This window comes from Jaculus jaculus, chromosome 9 (genome assembly GCF_020740685.1).
Source record: "Jaculus jaculus isolate mJacJac1 chromosome 9, mJacJac1.mat.Y.cur, whole genome shotgun sequence".
In the NCBI taxonomy this organism is placed as follows: domain Eukaryota; kingdom Metazoa; phylum Chordata; class Mammalia; order Rodentia; family Dipodidae; genus Jaculus; species Jaculus jaculus.
Window position 1 is genome coordinate 107,772,864 of NC_059110.1, and position 18,848 is coordinate 107,791,711.

The following is an 18,848-nucleotide window of genomic DNA, read 5'->3' on the forward strand; positions in this document are numbered from 1 at the left end:
TGTTTCATTACTTCCAACTATCCCTCTTCCAAGGGAAGTTTGCTTCACACTTTTACGTGCTCCTGAGCCAGTGGCCTGGTTCACTGGTATGCTTCAAGGTAGGCCATTTGGCTGCCAAACACAGAAGCCCTGATGGGCTGCCCTTTGCCAGTCCCCATGATGCAAATACTCACTGTGGCTGGTTTCTCATCTTCAAGGTGACCTTACTAAACTGGTTATCTTGCCCACATAGCTACCACTGATTGTAAATAACACTCCCAGGCTTAGATAGTGGTAAGGTATGAAATGATTAGGAAGAGGGTATTTTTTTGTTTGTTTGTTTGTTTTTGAGGTAGGATCTCACTGGAGCCCAGGCTGACCTGGAACTCGATTGTTCCATGCTAGCCTCAAACTCACAGCAATCCTCCTACCTGTGCCTCCGGAGTGCTGGGATGAAAGGCATGTGCCACCACGTCCAGCATGACGAGATTTTCAAGTACTTATTACCTTTATTAATTGTATGACAATACAATTAATTTTTAGTAATGGCTGTTTAACAGCTAGCTTTCAAAGTTTCTGGCAGCTTAGCACTTGGCTCTGGAAAGCCAGGGTGAACTAGCTCGGCCATGCCAGGGTGAACTAGCTCGGCCACGGCAGTGGTGTGCTCTCACCTTTGTCCCCTGACACCTCTGCACCTCCCAGTTTTTCACAGTAACAAGGCACTTAAGTCATTTAATGGAAAATGAAATACTGTGTTTCTGTTCATCTATAGATACATTGACATTGATACATGAACCAACAGTCACATTACACATTTTAATCTCTGGGTAAATTAACATACTTTTATTTCTGTCTCACCACTACTAGAGGTGCGTGTTGATTGGAAGTAATGAAAAGCGGACGTCAGCACTAAGGAGTCATCCGCCCTCATCTGCAGCTCCTCCAGGGCTGTGGTCTCCACCGTTCCTCCTTTCTGCCCTGTAACTCTAAACCGAGGTTTCTAGAAAAGAGCATCTGAGTGAGGGCAGTCAGCTGTTGGGGGATCCCTGGAGTACCCTGCTCCCACCTTACCTGAAGACTCTCTGCTTTGATGCAGCCCCTTAAGAAATGTTTTCCACCTTTTCAGTTTGCTAATAGTTCATTTATATGCCCGATAAACAGCATGCCATGGACCGTGCCAGTTTCTCAGCCCATGAGTCAAAGTGACTGCTCCTTGCCCTCATGGGAGTTTATAGCCTAATGAGAGCGTGTCCCTAATAAGCCCACAGATACTGTCACACAAGTAAAAGCTGGTAGGAGAAAATTCACCAAAAAGTAGAGGAAAATACAGTCAAGAGAACAAAGACAAGATATGCTAAAGTTTCCACAAGAGAAAATAAAATGTGCTCGTTGGAATGAGCTACTGGTGACCCCAACCAGTCATTTCAGGGTCAGGCAGTGAGTGGGTGGGAAGTGAGGCACTGGAGACAGGACATCTGGGCAAGTCTTTGAGGACTGACTGTGAAAGGAAGGGCAAATGAGTGGAGGGCAGTTTTTGTTTGGGGGGGTTTCTTTTGCTACAGGATGAGAGAAATGAACATGTTTAGAACTGGGGAAAGGACCCAGAAAAGAAGTCATCAAAGCCCCGAGGTCCAGTAGAGAGGGAACAGTCTACTGTGAGGCTCCAAGGGAGGGAGGGCTTATGCAAGAAGCAACAGGCTTGTCTGGTAGTGGGAAGGTAACCAAGTTTTCGCCTGTTAGCTGGTGCGTTTTCAGTATTAAGTAGAAATGAGGTCATGGCCACAACCACTGGGCACGGGTAGGTCTGAACTAGCTATGGAAGAGGGGTTCAGGGCAGTGCACCCGTGCAGCTTGAGGCACCTGGAAGGCTGTTTCTCACCTCCTGTGACTGTGGTCAGAGTATTGGCTTGGGTAAACCTTCACTTTCTTATGCATACATTGTACATATCAAATAGATGTCTCTAGAATGTTTTTGATTTTTTTTTTTTCAAGATAAGGTCTCCCTGTAGCCCAGGCTGACCTGGAATTCACTATATAGTATCAAACTGATCTTGAACTCATGGCCTCCTGAGTGCTGGGATTAAAGGTGTGTGTCACCACCCCTGGGTTGTGTTTGGTTTTGACCTTCCCCACCCCCCCAGGCAGGGTCTCACTGCAGTCCAGGCTAACCTGGAACCCATTCTATAGCCCCAGGCTGGCCTTGAACTCATGGTGATCCTCCTACCTCACCCTGCAGAGTGCTAGGACTACAGGCTGTGCTATCGTGCCTTACCGCAAGAACTAACGAGAGGGCTGGAGGGAGGGTTTCGTGATTAAGGTGTTTGCAATACTCCAGATTCGCTTACGTGGGATCTGGAGACGTAAGCGAATCTGGAGTTTGTTTGCAGTGGCTAGAGGCCCTGGCGCACCCATTCTCTCTCTCAAATAAATATATTTTTTTAATTAATTAGAAACTACTTGCCACATCCTTAACACAGCACTTCCCATTGAAAAGTTCCAGAAAGATAAGCTGCTAACTAATATAGTTGCTCTTATTGTATGATTATTACTATTTCTAACCTCCGTTTCTAACCTAAGCCATCTGTGGCCTTTCGAGTCCATTTCCTTCCAGGATTTCTTAGCAGCTCTGCAGTGAGGCACTTAGATGAGCACCTTTGGGTGTGTGTGTGGAGGTCTTCCACAGCAACAATGACTCTGACAAGAGCGTCTTGAGGAGACTGGCTAGCTGGGTGCCCCGCAGGCTCCAGGCGTCTCACTGCTGTCATGTTTGGAGGAGGAAGAGGCCAGTGGGGTCCCAGGGAAAAGCCTGCATTGAATCTTTTGGTCACCTGGAAATAACTCATCTTCACTTATGCTGATCACTGTCACCATTGTGATAACCTCCACAGGTCAGGAAGGCAGATATTCCTGCAGAAGGTAAGCGCCAGGGCAGAACCCCTTGGGACTGGAGGTATAAAGATAAGGCGTGAGGAGAGGAACTCACTTGGCACCCAGAGCGCTGCTTCCTGGACTGTTGCTGCCTTCCAATGATGCCAAGCCTGTCCCTGCGGGACCTTCGTCCCTTTGCTGCCTCTTCCTTCCTTTGTTGCTTCCTGTTCTGTCCTCCTTCTGGAGCCTGGAAACTCCCATTTATTTCTCCCTCGTTTTCCTAGACATTTCTCCCTCATCTCCAGTCTCTTTCACGAGGATGACATCTTGAGCCTGATCCTGCTGCATTTTTTTTTTTTTTAAATATCTGCCTCCACCAAGCCCTCCAGTTCTGATCTCCACGGAGATGTGGCAGATGGCACAGCCTGACTGAGCGGCAGCGGTCCCCCATCCTTGGCCGGCGAGCTGCCAGGCTTGATAAATGGGTTAGCTATGTGTCTTTCTACACTTAAGTACCACAACTTGGGGTCCCCCAAAGCCAGAATTGCTTGTGTGTCCTGCAGAAGCAAGCTAGAAGAGTGTAGTCGCTTCCTCAGCTGTGCTTCTGCCCTGTGGAAGAGCAGGACATAGCCGCTGAGCTCAAGGCTCACCCCATGCTCTCAACCCTTCCCAGAGTATGGAAAGAAACAGCTCACCCCAGACCTGTCCTCAGGGAACTCAGGTCATTGCTGAACAGATAGACCCTCACATTGGTGGTCCAGCCCGGGGCAGGATCGTGTTTTGCGCGTGCACACACATACCAGCATGGGACCGGGGGTGGGAGGCATCTAGGCTGGTGAACTGGTGAGGCTCAGGAAGACAGAAAGGTCAGACTCAAACCCAACTCCCTTCTTATTCAACTTTCGATACCTGGAAAAGGGGAGCCCAGGCTTGCTGGGCCCTCTGGAAGCTGATCTTTCCCAAGTGGGTAGAGGTGGTGCAGGTGGGCAAGGAGAGAGGGAGGAAGCTGGGTTTGACCAGGGCACAGCTGGTGCTAGGGCAGTCAGTGATGCCAAGACTTAGGCTGAAGAACATAGGGTTGTGGGGGGCACCCAAGCCTAGAGTGTGCTTGGGGAGCTGCTCTTTAGTGTTAATCAGGCTCCTCAATAAAGACCTTCGGGGGCTGGAGAGATGGCTCAGCAGTTAAGGCGCTTGTTAGCAAAGCCTAAGGACTTGAGTTCAGTTTCCCGGTACTCACGTAAAGCCAGATGCACAGAGTGATGTGTGTATCTGGAGTTGGTTTGCAGTGGCTAGAGGCCCTGGCATGCCTGTTCTCTCTGCCTCTTTCTCTCAAGTAAAATATAATAAAGACCATCTTCCACCTGCATTCTCAAGGGCTGGAGGGATGGCTTAGTGGTTAAGGCATTTGCCTGCAAAGCCAGAACCCATGTTCAATTCTCCAGGACCCACGTTAGCCAGATGCACAAGGGGGCACACGCATCTGGAGTTCGTTTGCAGTGGCTGGAGGCCCTGGCGTGCCCATTCATAGTCTCTCTCAAATAAATTAATTAATTAAAAAGTTGTGTACATTTTTCTGGATAGAGATCTGGATGGGGTACACCAGTGAAACCCTTCACACAGAGGAAGGGGCTTCTCCAGGGCCAGTAGAAGTGAAATGTAAACGTGGGCCCCGCTGCTTACCCAGAATCAAGGAAAATCTGCCTAGATGCCATCTGAAGGTCTTTTGTAAAGTCATGACAGCCTTCTGACCTTCCCTAGAGTGGTTTTTTTTTATTTATTTTTCCTTTGCACATTCTTCCTGGAGTGAGGAATCTAGAGCCTAGGCCCATTCTTCTCATCTCCCACCCAGGCAGGGTAGAATCGCAGGGCCGTGGGATGGAGCTGTAATCTGAGCAGCTGTGCCAACAGTTCCAGATGTTTTGTTCGAATAGCAACCCTCTTAGAGCACCCCCATTTCACAGAGTAAAAAAAAAATTCGAGATACAAAGATGTTGGGAAACGTCAGTGGCCTGCAAGGGAAAGTGGCAGAGCAAGAATTTGATTGCAGGCAGTCTGGCTGCAGGGTCCGGCGGGGGCGGCTGGACTACACCGCCTGCCCTGACGAGAAGGAGCCAGCCCCTCCCCTTCCCTGGGGCATCGGCCACACTGACGCAGTGCTCACTGTGGGCAGAGCCAGTCTAGCCTCCCACTGGGATAGCCAGTGCAGGTGGGGCAAGAGAGGCCAGAAGACTGCATCAGGATCGCATGGTAAATGAAGACCCAAACCCACAACTGCTCTCAAAGTGTCTGGACATGACCTTCCCCTGGCCCAGGGAGAGGGGAGCACAGGCTCCCTGGGACACTGGAGGTTGATCTTTTTCAAGCCACAAAAGGAATCTGGGCGAGGATTCCTGATATACTACGATGAGAAGTTGTGGGCTGGGAAGATGGCTTAGTGGTTAAGACACTTGCCTGTGAAGCCAAAGGACCCAGGTTTGGTTCCCCAGGACCCATGTAAGCCAGATGCACAAGATGGCACATGTGTCTGGTGTTCCTTTGTAGTGGTTGGAGGCTCTGGCGCACCATTCTCTCTCTCTCTCTCTCTCTCTCTCTCTCTCAAATATTTTTTTTAAGTTGCTAATTAGGAGCCAAAAGTTTTTTAGTTTTATTTTTAACCAAGTAAATCTGGACCAGACCCTACCTAGCACAAGCTCCAAGAGACTGCCGGAGTTTTGAAGGCCTTTTCAAAGAGGACAGTCACTGAGGTTGGGGAGTGGGTGCGCCAACACTGACTGCTGCCTTCACCCTTCCAGGGGTGGGGTCTAGGGGTGCAGGAGGACCGGAAGTGTGGCAGCCCCTTCCTCTCCTGCTGGGGGGTTGAAGATCGCAGGGTGAGTGCCAGCATAGCAGGTGCCACCTCCTGCGCCCACTCTGATGTACTAGGGTACCGTGGGGGGGGGCTTTGAGTGATGACACCCCAGGAGACGTACCATGCAGATGGGGGCACCCAGCCCTTACCCTCGGAGGACCTCCAGGCTGTGGGTGAAGGAGCTCCTGCTTAGACATTTTCTGAGATCTCCCAAGTCGGCAGGCACTCAGCAGTGCAGTCCATCTGAGTAGGCACAGGCTCTTCACAGGCTGGTGAGAGCGGGGTGGCAGAGGAAATGTTCTGGAGCATCAGGGGAGGAAGAGTGCCATACAAAGGCCCAGGTAGTAGGAAGGGTCCTGATTTGTAGCTTGGGAGGGGACCGCAGGTACGGAAGGGCTGGGCGCCATCATTCCCGAGCCCCGAAGGGTCCTACTCAAGCCCCCTGCTCTGCCCTAGCCCCTGACGTCACACTCACCCCAACAGAACATTTCCTCCGAGGTGATGGCTCCAGGGTGAGCCAAGACCCCTTCCCTGGATCTCCTGGCTCGGTGGAGACCAGCTGGAACTTTGAGAGGCTTTATTAAACAATATTTGTTGAGTGAATAAGTACTAAGGGAGAACAGAAGGGGTATTAACGGATGATGTCCACAAGTCCTAAAAATAGCCCAGCTCACGAGCCTGGGTTTCGTAGTCTGTCCTTGCCAGGGCTTGGCAGGCTCTAGCCTGGCTGGGGCTCCTTCTGCCGTCACAGGGAAGAGTCCTCAAAAAAAGCACATGACCTCCCTGCAGCCCACCTAAGTCATCCCTTTTCATTCCCATCCACAGTGCAATGACACTGAGGAAAGACCATGCTCTAGGGGCACAGGTTTCTTTTAGTGGGTGCAGAAATGCTCCCGTTTGTTTTTGTGTCTTTTTTTTTTTCTTTTTCTTTTTTTTTGAAACCGAGTCTTACTGAACCCAGAGCTTACTGGTTCAATTTACCTAGACTCTGAGCCCTCTGGATTACCTGTCTCCACCTCTCCAGGGCTGGGATTAGAGGTGCGGGTCATCATCATGTTCCTGCTTTTCCTTGCATGGGTTGCGGAGGTCATGCTTGCACGGCAAATGCTTCCAACTGAACCATCTCCCCAGCGCCCTTGTCCTTGTGTCTTAAGCCAGACCACCGGGGAGAAATTACAGCCATGTCTCTGGTCTCCAGAGTGCCCTGGGCAGGGCTAGGACAGAATGCCTCAGATCTGACCTTAAATGGTGTGCCGGTCCTGTTCTTCCCTCAGAAACATTAAAAGCTTCCGGTCCCAGCGTCTGGTACTCTGCTTCCAAGGGCCTGCCCCGCGCTGCCCCCCGTTCAGCTGGGCCCAGCACATCAAGCTTTCTGTGCCCTGTGTGGCCACTAGGGTGGGAGAAATGCTGGGCTCCGCTGGAATCCCTGAGGCCTGAAAGGCCAGCCCCTCCTCTGTCCTGTGTGACTGCCTCCCATCATGCCCCCTTTCTGTCTTGGACCTCCAGAGCTGTGTTGTTGCAGGTAATTAAAGGGTTTTAATTAAATTAGGATCCCATCTGGCTGGGATCAGTCAGGCCCTTAACGAGGATTGTGTGTCACCAACATCAGAATATATATGGGGACTGAGGCATGTGGGGACTGAATGAATTTGGGGCCTGGAGGCCCTTCAGGCAGAGGTAGAAAATCCTGAGACACCTCCCCGCCCACCACCCCCACACACAGGGCTTTCTGAAATACAACAATTTGTCTCATCTCCAAAGATAGAGGGACCAGGGTGTGGTAGCCTATAAATCTAGCACCTAGGAGGCTGAGTAGAAGGATTACCATGAGTTCGAGGCCAGCCTGGACTGGAGCATGAATTCCAGGTCAGCCTGGGAAAGAGGGAAGGGGGATGAGAGCTTTCAAGTCCCTTCTTGTCTAGGAGTCTACAAAAGTTTCTGGTAGGGCTGAGGAGGAGGTTAGCAGTTAAGGCGCTTGCCTGCAAAGCCAACAGACCCAGGTTTGAATCCCCAGTAGCCACGTAAGCCAGATACCCAAGGTGGCACATGCATCTGGAGTTTGCAGTGGCTGGAGGCTCTGGCATGCCCATTCTCTCTCTCTCAAATGAACAAATAAAATATTTTTTTAAAAACTCTCTAATGTGTGCAAGATCTACACTCATTATCTCAGTTCTACCAATGGGGAAGCTGAAGTCTATAGGAGAGCATTCCCATGCACCCACAGAATCAGTTGCCTCTAGACACCGCCTCAAGGAATGCAGACCCCCAAAGCACAGTGGCTTCAGTTGAGTGTGAGGAAACTTCATTCTCTCAATAAGAAATCTAAGGACCAAAAAAATAAATAAATAAATAAAAATAAATTAAAAAAAAAGCTAGGCGTGGAGGTGCACACCTTTAATCCCAATACTTGGGAGGCAGAGGAAGGAGGATAGCCATGAGTTCAAGGCCACCCTGAGACTACATCAACCTGGGCTAGAGTGAGACTCTACCTTGAAAAACCAAAAACAGAAAAAGTCTGAAGGCACGGGGCTGGAGAGATGGCTTAGCAGTTAAGGTGTGTTTGCCTGCGAAGCCAAAGGACCCAGGTTCAATTCCCTAGGACCCATGTAAGCCAGATGCACAAGGGGCACATGCATCTGGGGTTTGTTTGCAGTGGCTGGAGGCCCTAGTGTGCCCATTCTCTCCCTCTCTCTCTCTCTCTCTGCAAATAAAAACAAAAAAAAAAATTTTTTTAAGCCTGAAGGCAGGCGGTTTAGCTCTGGCATGGAATGTCCATTTCACACTTTTCAGGAATTGAGGCCACATCCAGCTCACGTGCTCTACCCGCCTTCCACCCCATAATCTAATGGCAGCTTGAGCCACTGGTCAAGTGATTACATACATATTCCAGGCAGCAGGGTGGAGGATTGGACAAAGAAGCGAAGAGTAGGCACTTTTTATCTTGAGAGGTCTGGAACTCACCATTTAACCACTTAGATTAACTGCCACTGGTCAGATCTTAGTCATGTGACCACATCTAGGTGAAAGGAGGTAGACAATTGAGGACCCACAGGGAAAATAGATATTGTATTAGTTGCCATGACCCAAAGCAACTGAAGGAAGGAAAGGCTTGTTGTGGGTCACAGGTTGAAGGGACACGATCCGGCACGGTGGAGCAGACAAGGCAGCGGGAGCTCAAGGCAGCTGGTCACATCGCATCCACCGGTCAGAAAGTAGAGAGATGAATGCTGCTGCCCAGCTTTTGTTGTTGTTGTTTTGTTTGTTTGTTTTTGTTTCTTGAGGTAGGGTTTCACTCTAGCCCAGGCTGAGCTGGAATTCACTAGGTAGTCTCAGGGTGGCTTTGAACTCACGGTGATTCTCCTACTTCTGCCTCCCTAGTGCTGGGATTAAAGATGTGCACCATCATGCCTGGCTTCAGCTTGCTTTTTCCTTGTGCCCTTTTTATTCAGCCCAGTCCCCCAGACCCTGGGATGGTATCCCCTGCTTTCAGTTAAACCTCTGGAAATACCCAGAGGTTTAGCTCAAAACTGATTCTAGGTCCAGCCAAGTTGACAGTGAAGATTAAACATCATAAATATTGTGCAGCAATTATTAGCAGTTTCTGTCACAGACATCTTAGGACAGAACCAGGACAAAAACTCTCCAGACTGAAGCCTTTTTGTCCATCCACACCAGGAGTAAGGTTGAAGTTAACATAAACCCTGTTTAAAAGCAAGTGAGGGCCCGAGGGAGTGCCTTAGGCACTTGCCTGTAAGGCCAAGGGACCCAGGTTCAATTCCCCAGTACCCATATAAAGCCAGATGCACAAGGTGGTATAGGCATCTGGAGTTTATTTGCAGTGGCTGGAGGCCCTGGTGCACTCGTTCTCTATCTGCCTCTCACACTCTTTCTCTCTCTCAAATAAACAAATTTTTTTAACTAAACTTTTTAGCCAGGTGTGGTAGTGCACACCTTTAATCCCAGCACTTGGGAGAGGTAGGAGGATTGCTATGAGTTCAAGGCCACCCTGAGAATACAGACTGAATTCCAGGTCAGCCTGGGCTAGATGAGATCCTGCCTCAAAAAAACAACAAAACCAAAAATTAATTTTCTTAATTATTAGTTATGGACATGCTCAGTATGTAATAGCACATGTTGGTACCATCCTTTGCCTCATCCCTGCCCCCCTCCAAAGGGACCCTCCTCATTGGGAATGAAGGTCATTGGCCATCCCCATAGGGATTGTGGGTCGTGCATTGTGGGGTAACCATCAGTTGTAGGGAAGAGGCAATGTCTCTGTACATAATGTCCCAACTTGTGGCTCTAACAATTTTTCTGCCCCCTCTTCTGTGAAATTCCCTCAGCCATGTTGGGTTCGTTTTAAGTCTACTTCAGTGATGGGCTCTTAGGAGCCTCTGGATCTCTGAAATTTAAAAATTTATATTAACAAAAACGAAGCAAAGAAACTGGGCATGGTGGTGCACGCCTTTAATCCCAGCACTCGGGAGCAGAGGTAGGAGGGTCGCCATGAGTTTGAGGCCACCCTGAGATTGCATGTGAATTCCAGGTCAGCCTGAACTAGAACAAGACCCTACCTCAGAAAACCAAAAAAAAAAAAAAAAAAAAAAAAAAAAAAGCAAAGAGAGCAACCAGGTGTGGTGGTGCACACCTTTAATTCCAGCACTCCGGAGGCTGAGGTAGGAAGATTACTGTGAGTTCAAGACCAGCCTGAGTATTGGGAGACTCTACCTCAAAACAATAACAAAAACCAGACAAATAACCAGACAAGGGACATTTGATGGGCAATCAGTTTTTCTAGTGATGCTCCACAGTAGGGAGAATCGATGTTTTTCATATAAGGAGGTGCTAGGAGATGGTCCTCTGTCCAAGAGCACCCTATCACAGGATGAAGATCCAGCTAGAGTTCCCTGTGCAGCCTCTGTGGTTCAGGAAGAGCTAGCTTGTTCTTGGGGACTACCTAGCCAGATAGCTCTGAGACGATAAACTAGGGGGTCTTGAACTTGGCATCCTTGGCGCCACTCACTATCAAGTCCTCCTTTAAGTCTGGCAGGTCAAGGTGCCCAGTGCAATCAGAACCCAACCCCCACCGGTGAGTTTCAGGTCTCTTTCTGGCATTTGTGCTTTGGAGATGGTGCCAGCTGCCGCTCCAGGACTTTGGCATAATCGGTGGGTGCTGCCCTCCCCCTCCACTTGCGTCTGCCTGGTGGGCTGTCGGTGCCTCTTGTCACCTGTCACCCCAGCCCCCAGTTCTCCTGGCAGCACCACAGGACTCAAGAGTCTGCGGAAGTGACATTTCTCTCTCCTACTCCCAGCCACGACACTGGATTCCTTCCCACGTCAGAGCAACTGGTTCACTGTGTTGACTCTCTACACATACCCACTTGATGATCCGGGTCCCTGGTCATCCCATGACCTTCATCTGCCTCCACTCCCATAAACTCCTCCCCCCAGCTTCCCCAACCACCCACGTCATGCATCTCTGAGCAATGGGCCTCGCCACGGGAGTGTGCCACATGCAAGGTCACCAGCATTGCTGCCAAGGATGAGGAAGGGGGGTGACTCAGTTCCCGCTTGCTCATCTAGGGAAGGAGAATGGGGTGGGGTGGGGGTGGGGAGAGGAAACAGGGACAAGGCACTCATTCACTTCTGCCTTAAGCTTCATCAAGAGGAGGGCTTGGCTTTGTTGTCACCGGACCCCCCTCCACTGGCTTCCCAGGCTACAGAGAAGGTGACCACGACAGAGATGGTACTGCTGAGGCCAGGCAGCACCTGAGCGCAGAGCTGAAAAGCAAGGGCATTCCGGGAGTGAGTCCCGAAGCAGTTCCCTTCACCTACACTGCAGTTCTTGCCCTCGGGGAGACACTAGTGTGCTGAGGGCAGATCTGTCTCTGCCCCAGGGACCCTTATTCTGAAATGCCACCCAGCTAGCTTTCCTTGAGTGGGATGGACCAGTGGGTTGAGAGAGGCCCAGCCTGCTCCCTAGACTAATGAAGAAATACAGCCCATGGCCTCAAAGAGCTCCTGATCTGCGAGTGTCCCGGTATGGTAGATCTGTTCTGGTGGCTCCACTGTATGGGGAAACAAGGCCCCTGGCTGGTGGAGTGGATGGGAGAGAAGGACAGACAGAGGCTTGCTCCCCAAACAACAGAGGAGGTTGCTGACTGCCCTGAAGACAGTAGAAGGCTAAAGGGTTTGGTAGACATTCAGGGGTAGAGAGGGCTCCTTCAAGAATTAGTCTCCCAGGGCTGGAGAGATGGCTTAGCGGTTAAGCGCTTGCCTGTGAAGCCTAAGAACCCCGGTTCGAGGCTCGGTTCCCCAGGTCCCACGTTAGCCAGATGCACAAGGGGGCGCACGCGTCTGGAGTTCGCTTGCAGAGGCTGGAAGCCCTGGCGCGCCCATTCTCTCTCTCTTCCTCTATCTGTCTTTCTCTCTGTGTCTGTTGCTCTCAAATAAATAAATTAATAAATAAATTAATTAATTAAAAAAAAAGAATTAGTCTCCTGTGAGTGTTCCAAGGGCAGTGGTGGGAGATCAGAGTGCCTCATGGGGTCTAGGGTCTCATCTCCAGGGGGCAACGCCGTAGATATTACTCAGAAACAGCAGTAGTGGGTGCCATCTTAACCAGGGAAGTTGGGTAGACCTGCTATGCTTGTGAGGATCAAAGAGGCTCAGGGGGTATCCGGTCATAAGAGGGACCAGAGGGCTGCTCAAAAATAATAATAATAACAATAATAATAAAAATTAGGACTTGGGAGGAAATATGTTAGCCAAAGCTGAGCTGAGAACAGCCTGGTTACTGGAGAAGGCACGGAGAGAGGAAAGAGGCGGCAGAGTGTGCATGAGGGTGGAATGAAGTTATTAAAATGAACCCACCCCCTGTGCAGCCAGCGCTGTGTGCCAGGAAGGCCGGGCCCTCCAGCTGTCGGCAGCAGCTGGCTCTCCGTGGGAGGAGAGGAGTAGGAGGGGGCCGGTCAGAGTGCCCCCAGGTCCTGCCGAGAGTTCAGCATTCAGCAGCCACACCGAGGAGGAAGTGGGGGTCCCGATGGCTGCTTCCTTTAGACCCCACAGTGCTGTGGCAGGTGCTCCCAGACAGTGTCTGATGGATGTCACAGGTGGGGCCACCCTCCAGATTCCAACAGCCAGCGCCCCCCAGCCTCGGGTCTCTAACTTGTAGGATCTTGCTGTAGCCCAGGTTGATCTGGAATTCACTATGGAGTCTCAGGCTGGTCTCCAACTCACGGCAATCATCCTACCTCTGCCTTCCAAGTGCTGGGATTAAAGGCGTGCGTCACCACGCTTGGCTCTAACTTTAAATATATAGATTTGCAAGGAGATAGAGAGAGAGAGGAAGAGAGAGAACAAGTGAGCAAGCTTGGGCACACCAGGACCTCTTGCCACTGCAAACGAATCTCAGACACACGTGCTACATTGTGCATCTAGCTTTACGTGGGTTCTGGGGAATTGAACCTCAGGCCAGCAGGTTTTGCAAACAAGCGCCTTTAACCACTGACCATCTCCCCAGCCCTCTAACTTTAATCACCTATCTACAGAGAGGGAGAGAAGAGTCAAGTGGGGGTGTTTTGAGTCTGCTCATGAGAGCTGGCCCCAGGATGGTACAAGGTAAGGCTGGAATGGGAGCATGACCTCCAGTCACCTCCGTTTCTGGGTGCCTTCACACAAGATGGGGATACAACCAGGTGGCTTCCAAGCCTTCTCCCCATCCCCCCCCCCCCGCTCCCAGCTGCATGTTAGTGTTTGAAGGGGACCATCTGGGCTCAGTGCTGATAGGCAGAGGCAAAGACTCGGGGGAGTCAGGCCCTCACCCCAAAACTCTCGCCATTGTGAGTTGACTGACAAAAGGGAGCCACGTGACCTGAATGCTGATCTCCCAAGACGTCAGACCTAGAACGAGCTCCAGAGGGGACGCTGTGGTGGGAGTCCCAGCCTTCATCCCCCCCAAAGGTCAAGGGTACTGGGCAGCCGTCCCTTTTGGTGCTCTTCCCAGCTTGGGGGAGGTAGTGGCCGATCTGATGCCCCATGTCCCCGCACCACCTCAGCCTGTTCCCTCTCTTCCCCAAGAGGCAGATGGGAGTCACAGCTGGAGAGAGCTAGTGGAATCTGTCCTCTGGCACCAGACGGGTTTGCTTAGAGGTCACCGGGCAGTGTCAGCATCTACCTGCTGCGTGCTCCTTCCAGATGCCATGCTGTAGCCCCCCCCCCCATCTACTCAATTAGGGAAGTCCTGGAGAGCTGTGCGGTCACCAGTCCTGGGGCGATTCTGATGGCCACTCACATTTGAGAACCTCTGGGCTGGGCAAACTGAGAGACAAGATGACAATGAACTTATCCAAGGCTAAATAGAAAAATAATAGTGGAGCTGGAATGAGCCTGGGTATCTGCTATTGGACTCTCCATAGAGCCTACTAGGATGGCAATTCAAGAAAGAGGAGGAACATGGATTTCCCTGCCTTCCCCCACCAGCTCTTCCTTAGTCCCATGAGCACCAGGCACAGGGGGTCTGCTTGGGACTCCGGCTGCCTGCAAAGGGCGCTGAAGATCTGCAGCTCCCATCCCCACCAGGGTCCTGCTGGCTGGACCAGGGGAGCCCTCTCTCTCAAACGTGGACAACACAAAAATGCAGCGCCCTGGGAAAACTTTATTCCCTGCTCCAAAGACAAGACTCTGCACACAAAAGTGACAGGGCATTTCACAAGACTTCCCGACCCCTCCCCCCGGCCCACAGACGACACTACGGAACATATCCAGCACAGCCCCCCAGCCTAGCCTCCCATGCCCCACGTGGCTAGCGACCCCCATGGGCCAGAGGTGGTCCCACCCCTCTTCAGGAGAACCCTAATTGATCCCAGGGGCTGGCTGATGAGGGACTGCTCCCAGCACAGGGTAGGGTGGAGGATAGGCACGTGGCATACAGGTGGGCTTCCGCCTGAGGCCTTTGTGCTAAGAAGACCTAACGGTCCTGTCTCAGCTTAAGGGCAGCGTGCCATCAGCAAGAGGGTGGCAGGAGCGCAGAGTGCTGACAGAAGGAAGGATTTTGGGGTGGCCTGTCTGATGACAGATGGTATATTTGTCAAGTCAGCCTAGTGTAGGAAAGGGGCTCAGAGCTGACCACTATTGGCCCCCAGGAAGCTGTTTCATCCATCCATCCTAAGTCGACTATTCAGTGCCCACAGGGTCATGTCCCCTTGGCTTGCTGCTGTCCTTTCTTAGGTGGCAGGGAGGGAGGCAAGGCATCTTTTCCATAACTTGATCTAGGACCACCTGACCTGCCTGTCCAGGGGTCTCGGGCCCAGCATATGCTGCAGCTTGATGAGAAAGCTCTGGAAGGATGCCCAGAGCCCACTCCTCGTCTGGAATACCCACATTCCAGCTTTCGGGTTGAGACCAGTACCGGGGACCCTTCCTTGACATGGAGGCCTGGTCTTGGCCCGCTTGGCCTCTCCTCCTTCCCACCTCCTCTCCGCTTGAGGTCCAGCCCCTTCCCTGCCCAGTGTCCAGACAGATAGCCTCCTGCACTGGCAGGCCCGTCCTTCCAGCCCTGGCCTGGCCTCTGTGACCCATCCAGGTCACCCAGAGGGGTAGTAAGGGGTATCGCTGTGGTAGTTGTAGTCTGGGCACACCTTCTGCACCAGCCGATAGTCCGTGCTATAGAAGGCAATGTAGACACAGACGACTTTGAAGGGCTGCGAGCAGCTCCAGGTGGCTGAGCTCTGAGCGTGCTCTCGGGAGCAGACCTTGGCTGGGTCGTGCGTGCAGAGCGAGGTCCGGCGGCCCCGTTCTACTTTCTCCCACTCCATCCGGCAGTTGAAGATTTTGGAGGCCTTCGCTTCGATGAAGATCTGCTGCTCCTGATGGAACTCTACCGCCTTGCTGGGGGGGACGAGACTAACGGAGATGTTACCCTGGCCTGTGGCGTTGTGGCGGAAGTGGACACTGAAGGTCCCGTTGCCGTGGTCCACAATCTTCCCGGTGACAAGCAGGTTCAGGGCCACCGTCTTGATATTGGAGTAGAAGTCACCCCAGCCGAATATCTTCTTCACTTTGGCTGAGGGTAGGGGGCTTTGCTTAGGGCGGTTGGGGGGTTGCCCAAGGACACCCCAAGCTTCCCCTGGTGGGGCCAGCAGCCCTAGAAGGGTGGAGTTGGCCATGAGACGGGACTTAGTTGAGATGTGGCCCCGCTTCCGAGGCACCCGGGACCGGGGCTGGCCCTCATGGTCATCATGCTCAGGGTCCTCTGAGCCAGGGGAGCCATCATCTTGGCCATAGATGACCTGCGGAAGGATTTGGAAATGCAATGAGGGCCCTCTCCCCAGACAATTTGGGAGATCTGGCCCACCGCCCCACCACCTTGTCTCTGTCTCTGCTACTGTGATTCTGGCTGAGGGAATCACTGCTTTTGGTCGCCCTGCCCTGGACTCTGACCCACACCTGATTCTATCCTGATCTCCTCTCGGCCTCCAATACCCGAGTCACCCCCATGTACTCTCCCTACCGCCACGCCACTGGCTGCTGTTCAAATCTGGACAGATGGCCAGGAATTCTCTCCTGTGGACCGAAGCTTCAGAGACACAAAGCCCCTACCCCCGAGGCTCAGCCCATCTTGGGAGAGCACCATCTGATGGCAGAAGCCCCCAATCTGAAGGGAGAGGCACTAGCTCTGTCCTCAAGGAGGCCCCGTCTCTATCCTGGGAACCCCCTGTTGACAGGAGGGGCACAGCACAAGAATGTTTTGGAACATTCGAGTCCCCTGAGTTCTCAGTGTTCCTAGCCTAGGAGGACTGCCGCCCTTAAAGGCAAAGACAGCTCGACAACCCATCAAATGAGAACCCAGAACACAGTGAAAGTCCCAGTCAGGTACGGATGCAATTCGGGTCTTCCCAGGACCACGGGAAGGCCAGAGGAAGCCAGAGGTGACTACCACACCACAAGATCACGGTGCTCATGGAAGCCAGCCCCTTCTCCGGGGAACGCTGGTGATGACACGCAAAGGTAGTGCTTGCATGGTGAGTCCCGTTTCACAGCTGAGGGCACCGGGACTCGGAGGTTACATCACACAAGGCCAAGGCCACACAGCGTCAGTCCTTCCATCACACCACGCACTCCTGCCTCACAGACCCGAGGTGCCTCTTCAAAAGACTTTTATCCAAGCCCTGTCCCCACCATGATGTACTGTCAAACTCTGCAGGGGCTTGTCCTGCCTCTGCAGGCTGCGCCCCCCTTGGTGACAGGGAAGCTCCCTGCTGGTGGGAGAGCCAGCAGCGCGTCAGGGAGGTGAGCAGGCTTCCTGAACTCAGTGGCCTGGTTGTGTGCTTGCTTGGATTCTGAGAGCAAGTTCTCACCCATATATCTATGTCACCAGTATGGGGCACCAGCTCGGCGGGCAGCCTCGGGACTGGTGGTGGTGGTGGTGGTGGAGGCACGGGGTGCGGTTGGAGGATGAGTGAGAGATGAGCATGGGAGGCTCCAAGGGGCCTTGGGACTTCTGTCCCTTGTTCTAGCCGTGGTCACGCCAGCAGCCGTGTATAGTAGACAAGCTCGTCTCTGCCCCACAGTCAAGGCTGGCCCTGTCTGCCAGGTCACCATGATGGGGTACAAGGGATGCCAGGAATGGAGGCTCCTGGGACTGGGTTCAGGGCTGCCCACCTGTGCATGCTTGACTTTAGGGGGGGGGGTGTCACAGCTGAATGGCTGAGGGATAGAGACCAGAGCTGCGTTTAGGGCGGAGTGGAGAAGGGCTCCCCAACACTGGAGTAGGGGTTCTGGCACTAGGGATCATTTTGAGGAAGGGGGCCGATCCAGATGTAGCGCTGAAACTGGATGGGGGCTAGGGGTGGATGGGAGAAGGCGATCTGGAGGTGCAGGGGAGTTAAGCACAGGGCTGGGGGCTGGGGTGGGGCTCCGGAGCGTCCTGGGGCACAGGGAAGCCGCGGGCCGGCGCCGGGGGCGCGGGGGTGGGGGCAGTGGGGTCGGGGCACTCCGCTCAGCTGCCGCCACGAGCGCCCAGGGCGGGAGCCGCCTGTCCAGGTCCTGTGGGGCTCAGGCTGCGCGCAGCCAGGAGAGGCGAGGAAAACAACAGGAGAGGAGGGAGGGACGGCGGGAGGGAGGGACGGCGGGCGGCAGGGACGCTGGGGCCGTCCCCAGTCTGCACTGGCTTGGCGCGCGCCGGGGGGCCCCCCGGAGCCAGGAGGGGTTCCATGGGCCCCGGAGATCAGAGGGGGGAAGCCTGCGTCCCCTGACCTGGCAGGTCCACTCGCTCTTCCCCACGCGTCTCGGGGGTGCCCCGAGAGGTCAGGTAAATCCTTGGCGACCCAGCTCAGGGGGCCTGATCCCCTGGTGCCAGTCGCACCTCCAGCCACGGGCGACGGAGTGGGTGGGCCAGCCGAGCACCCTCTCCCCGCCCCTATTAACCCTTCCTGTCCGGCCTCCGGCCTCGGACCCGCCCTCTCCCCCCCCCCCCAACCAGCCTCCAATCTTCGCCTGCATCCCGGGATGCTGGCGTGTGTTGGGGGGGTGCGGGAAGGGGGGCGAGGGAGAAAGTTTCAGGGCTCGGCATCTTCCCGCGCTCTCCCCACCCACCCTCGGGCCCCCGCCCCTGCGCCGCTCCCCGCGGACCACTCACCAGATAGAGGCTGCCCTGCACTAGGAACACGAAGCAGCAGCGGGTCAGTTGCATCTTCTTCCACGGATCTCACCCCCTTTTCGTCTCTTTCCCCCCCCCTTTCGTGGAGGGTGAGGAATCCCAGGCCCCTCTACCTCCCCGAGACTACTCCTTCAGGAGCGCGGTCCCATGCTCCAGTCGTCGTCTTTCCCTCACCATGCACCCCCCTTCCCCGTAAGCCTGGGACCGACCCCGCCCCCTCCGGTCCAGCTGTGCAGCCGACCCCCGCCCTCCTTCTTTTTGTCCCGCCCTCCCGTGTCCAGCTGCGCGCGGTGCTGCCCCGTGGTAGTGGGGGGGGGGCGGTGTGCTCCGGGTCTCAGATGTGCGCCCCGAGAGTCTCGGAAGGTTGGTTCCAACCGCGCGGTGGCTCCGCCGCTGCCCACAGGCGCTCCGCGTCCCCGCTCGCCGCCGGCCGCTCGGCTCTCGTCCAGATGTGCAGGAGGCACCCGCGCGCCCGCCCGTCCCCGGGGCGAATCC

The 18,848-nt window shown here is 53.6% G+C and overlaps 1 protein-coding gene across 1 annotated transcript; it reads right to left on the reverse strand.

Moving 5' to 3' along the window:
- Positions 1-14,474: 14,474 nt before the first annotated feature.
- Nxph3 (neurexophilin 3) lies at positions 14,475-18,567 on the reverse strand. The gene is made up of 2 exons (XM_004655548.2): positions 18,333-18,567; positions 14,475-15,984 (listed from the first exon to the last, which is right to left on the reverse strand). The coding sequence occupies exons 1-2, from the start codon at positions 18,384-18,386 to the stop codon at positions 15,280-15,282; spliced, it is 759 nt and encodes a 252-aa protein (XP_004655605.1). The 5' UTR covers positions 18,387-18,567; the 3' UTR covers positions 14,475-15,279.
- Positions 18,568-18,848: the final 281 nt, after the last annotated feature.

Coding starts and splice junctions, on each gene's coding strand:
- Nxph3 (XM_004655548.2), bottom strand. CDS start 18,386: ATGCAACTGACCCGCTGCTGCTTCGTGTTCCTAGTGCAGGGCAGCCTC. Junction 15,985..18,332: donor TGCAGGGCAGCCTCTATCTG/GTGAGTGGTCCG, acceptor ATCCTTCCGCAG/GTCATCTATGGCCAAGATGA.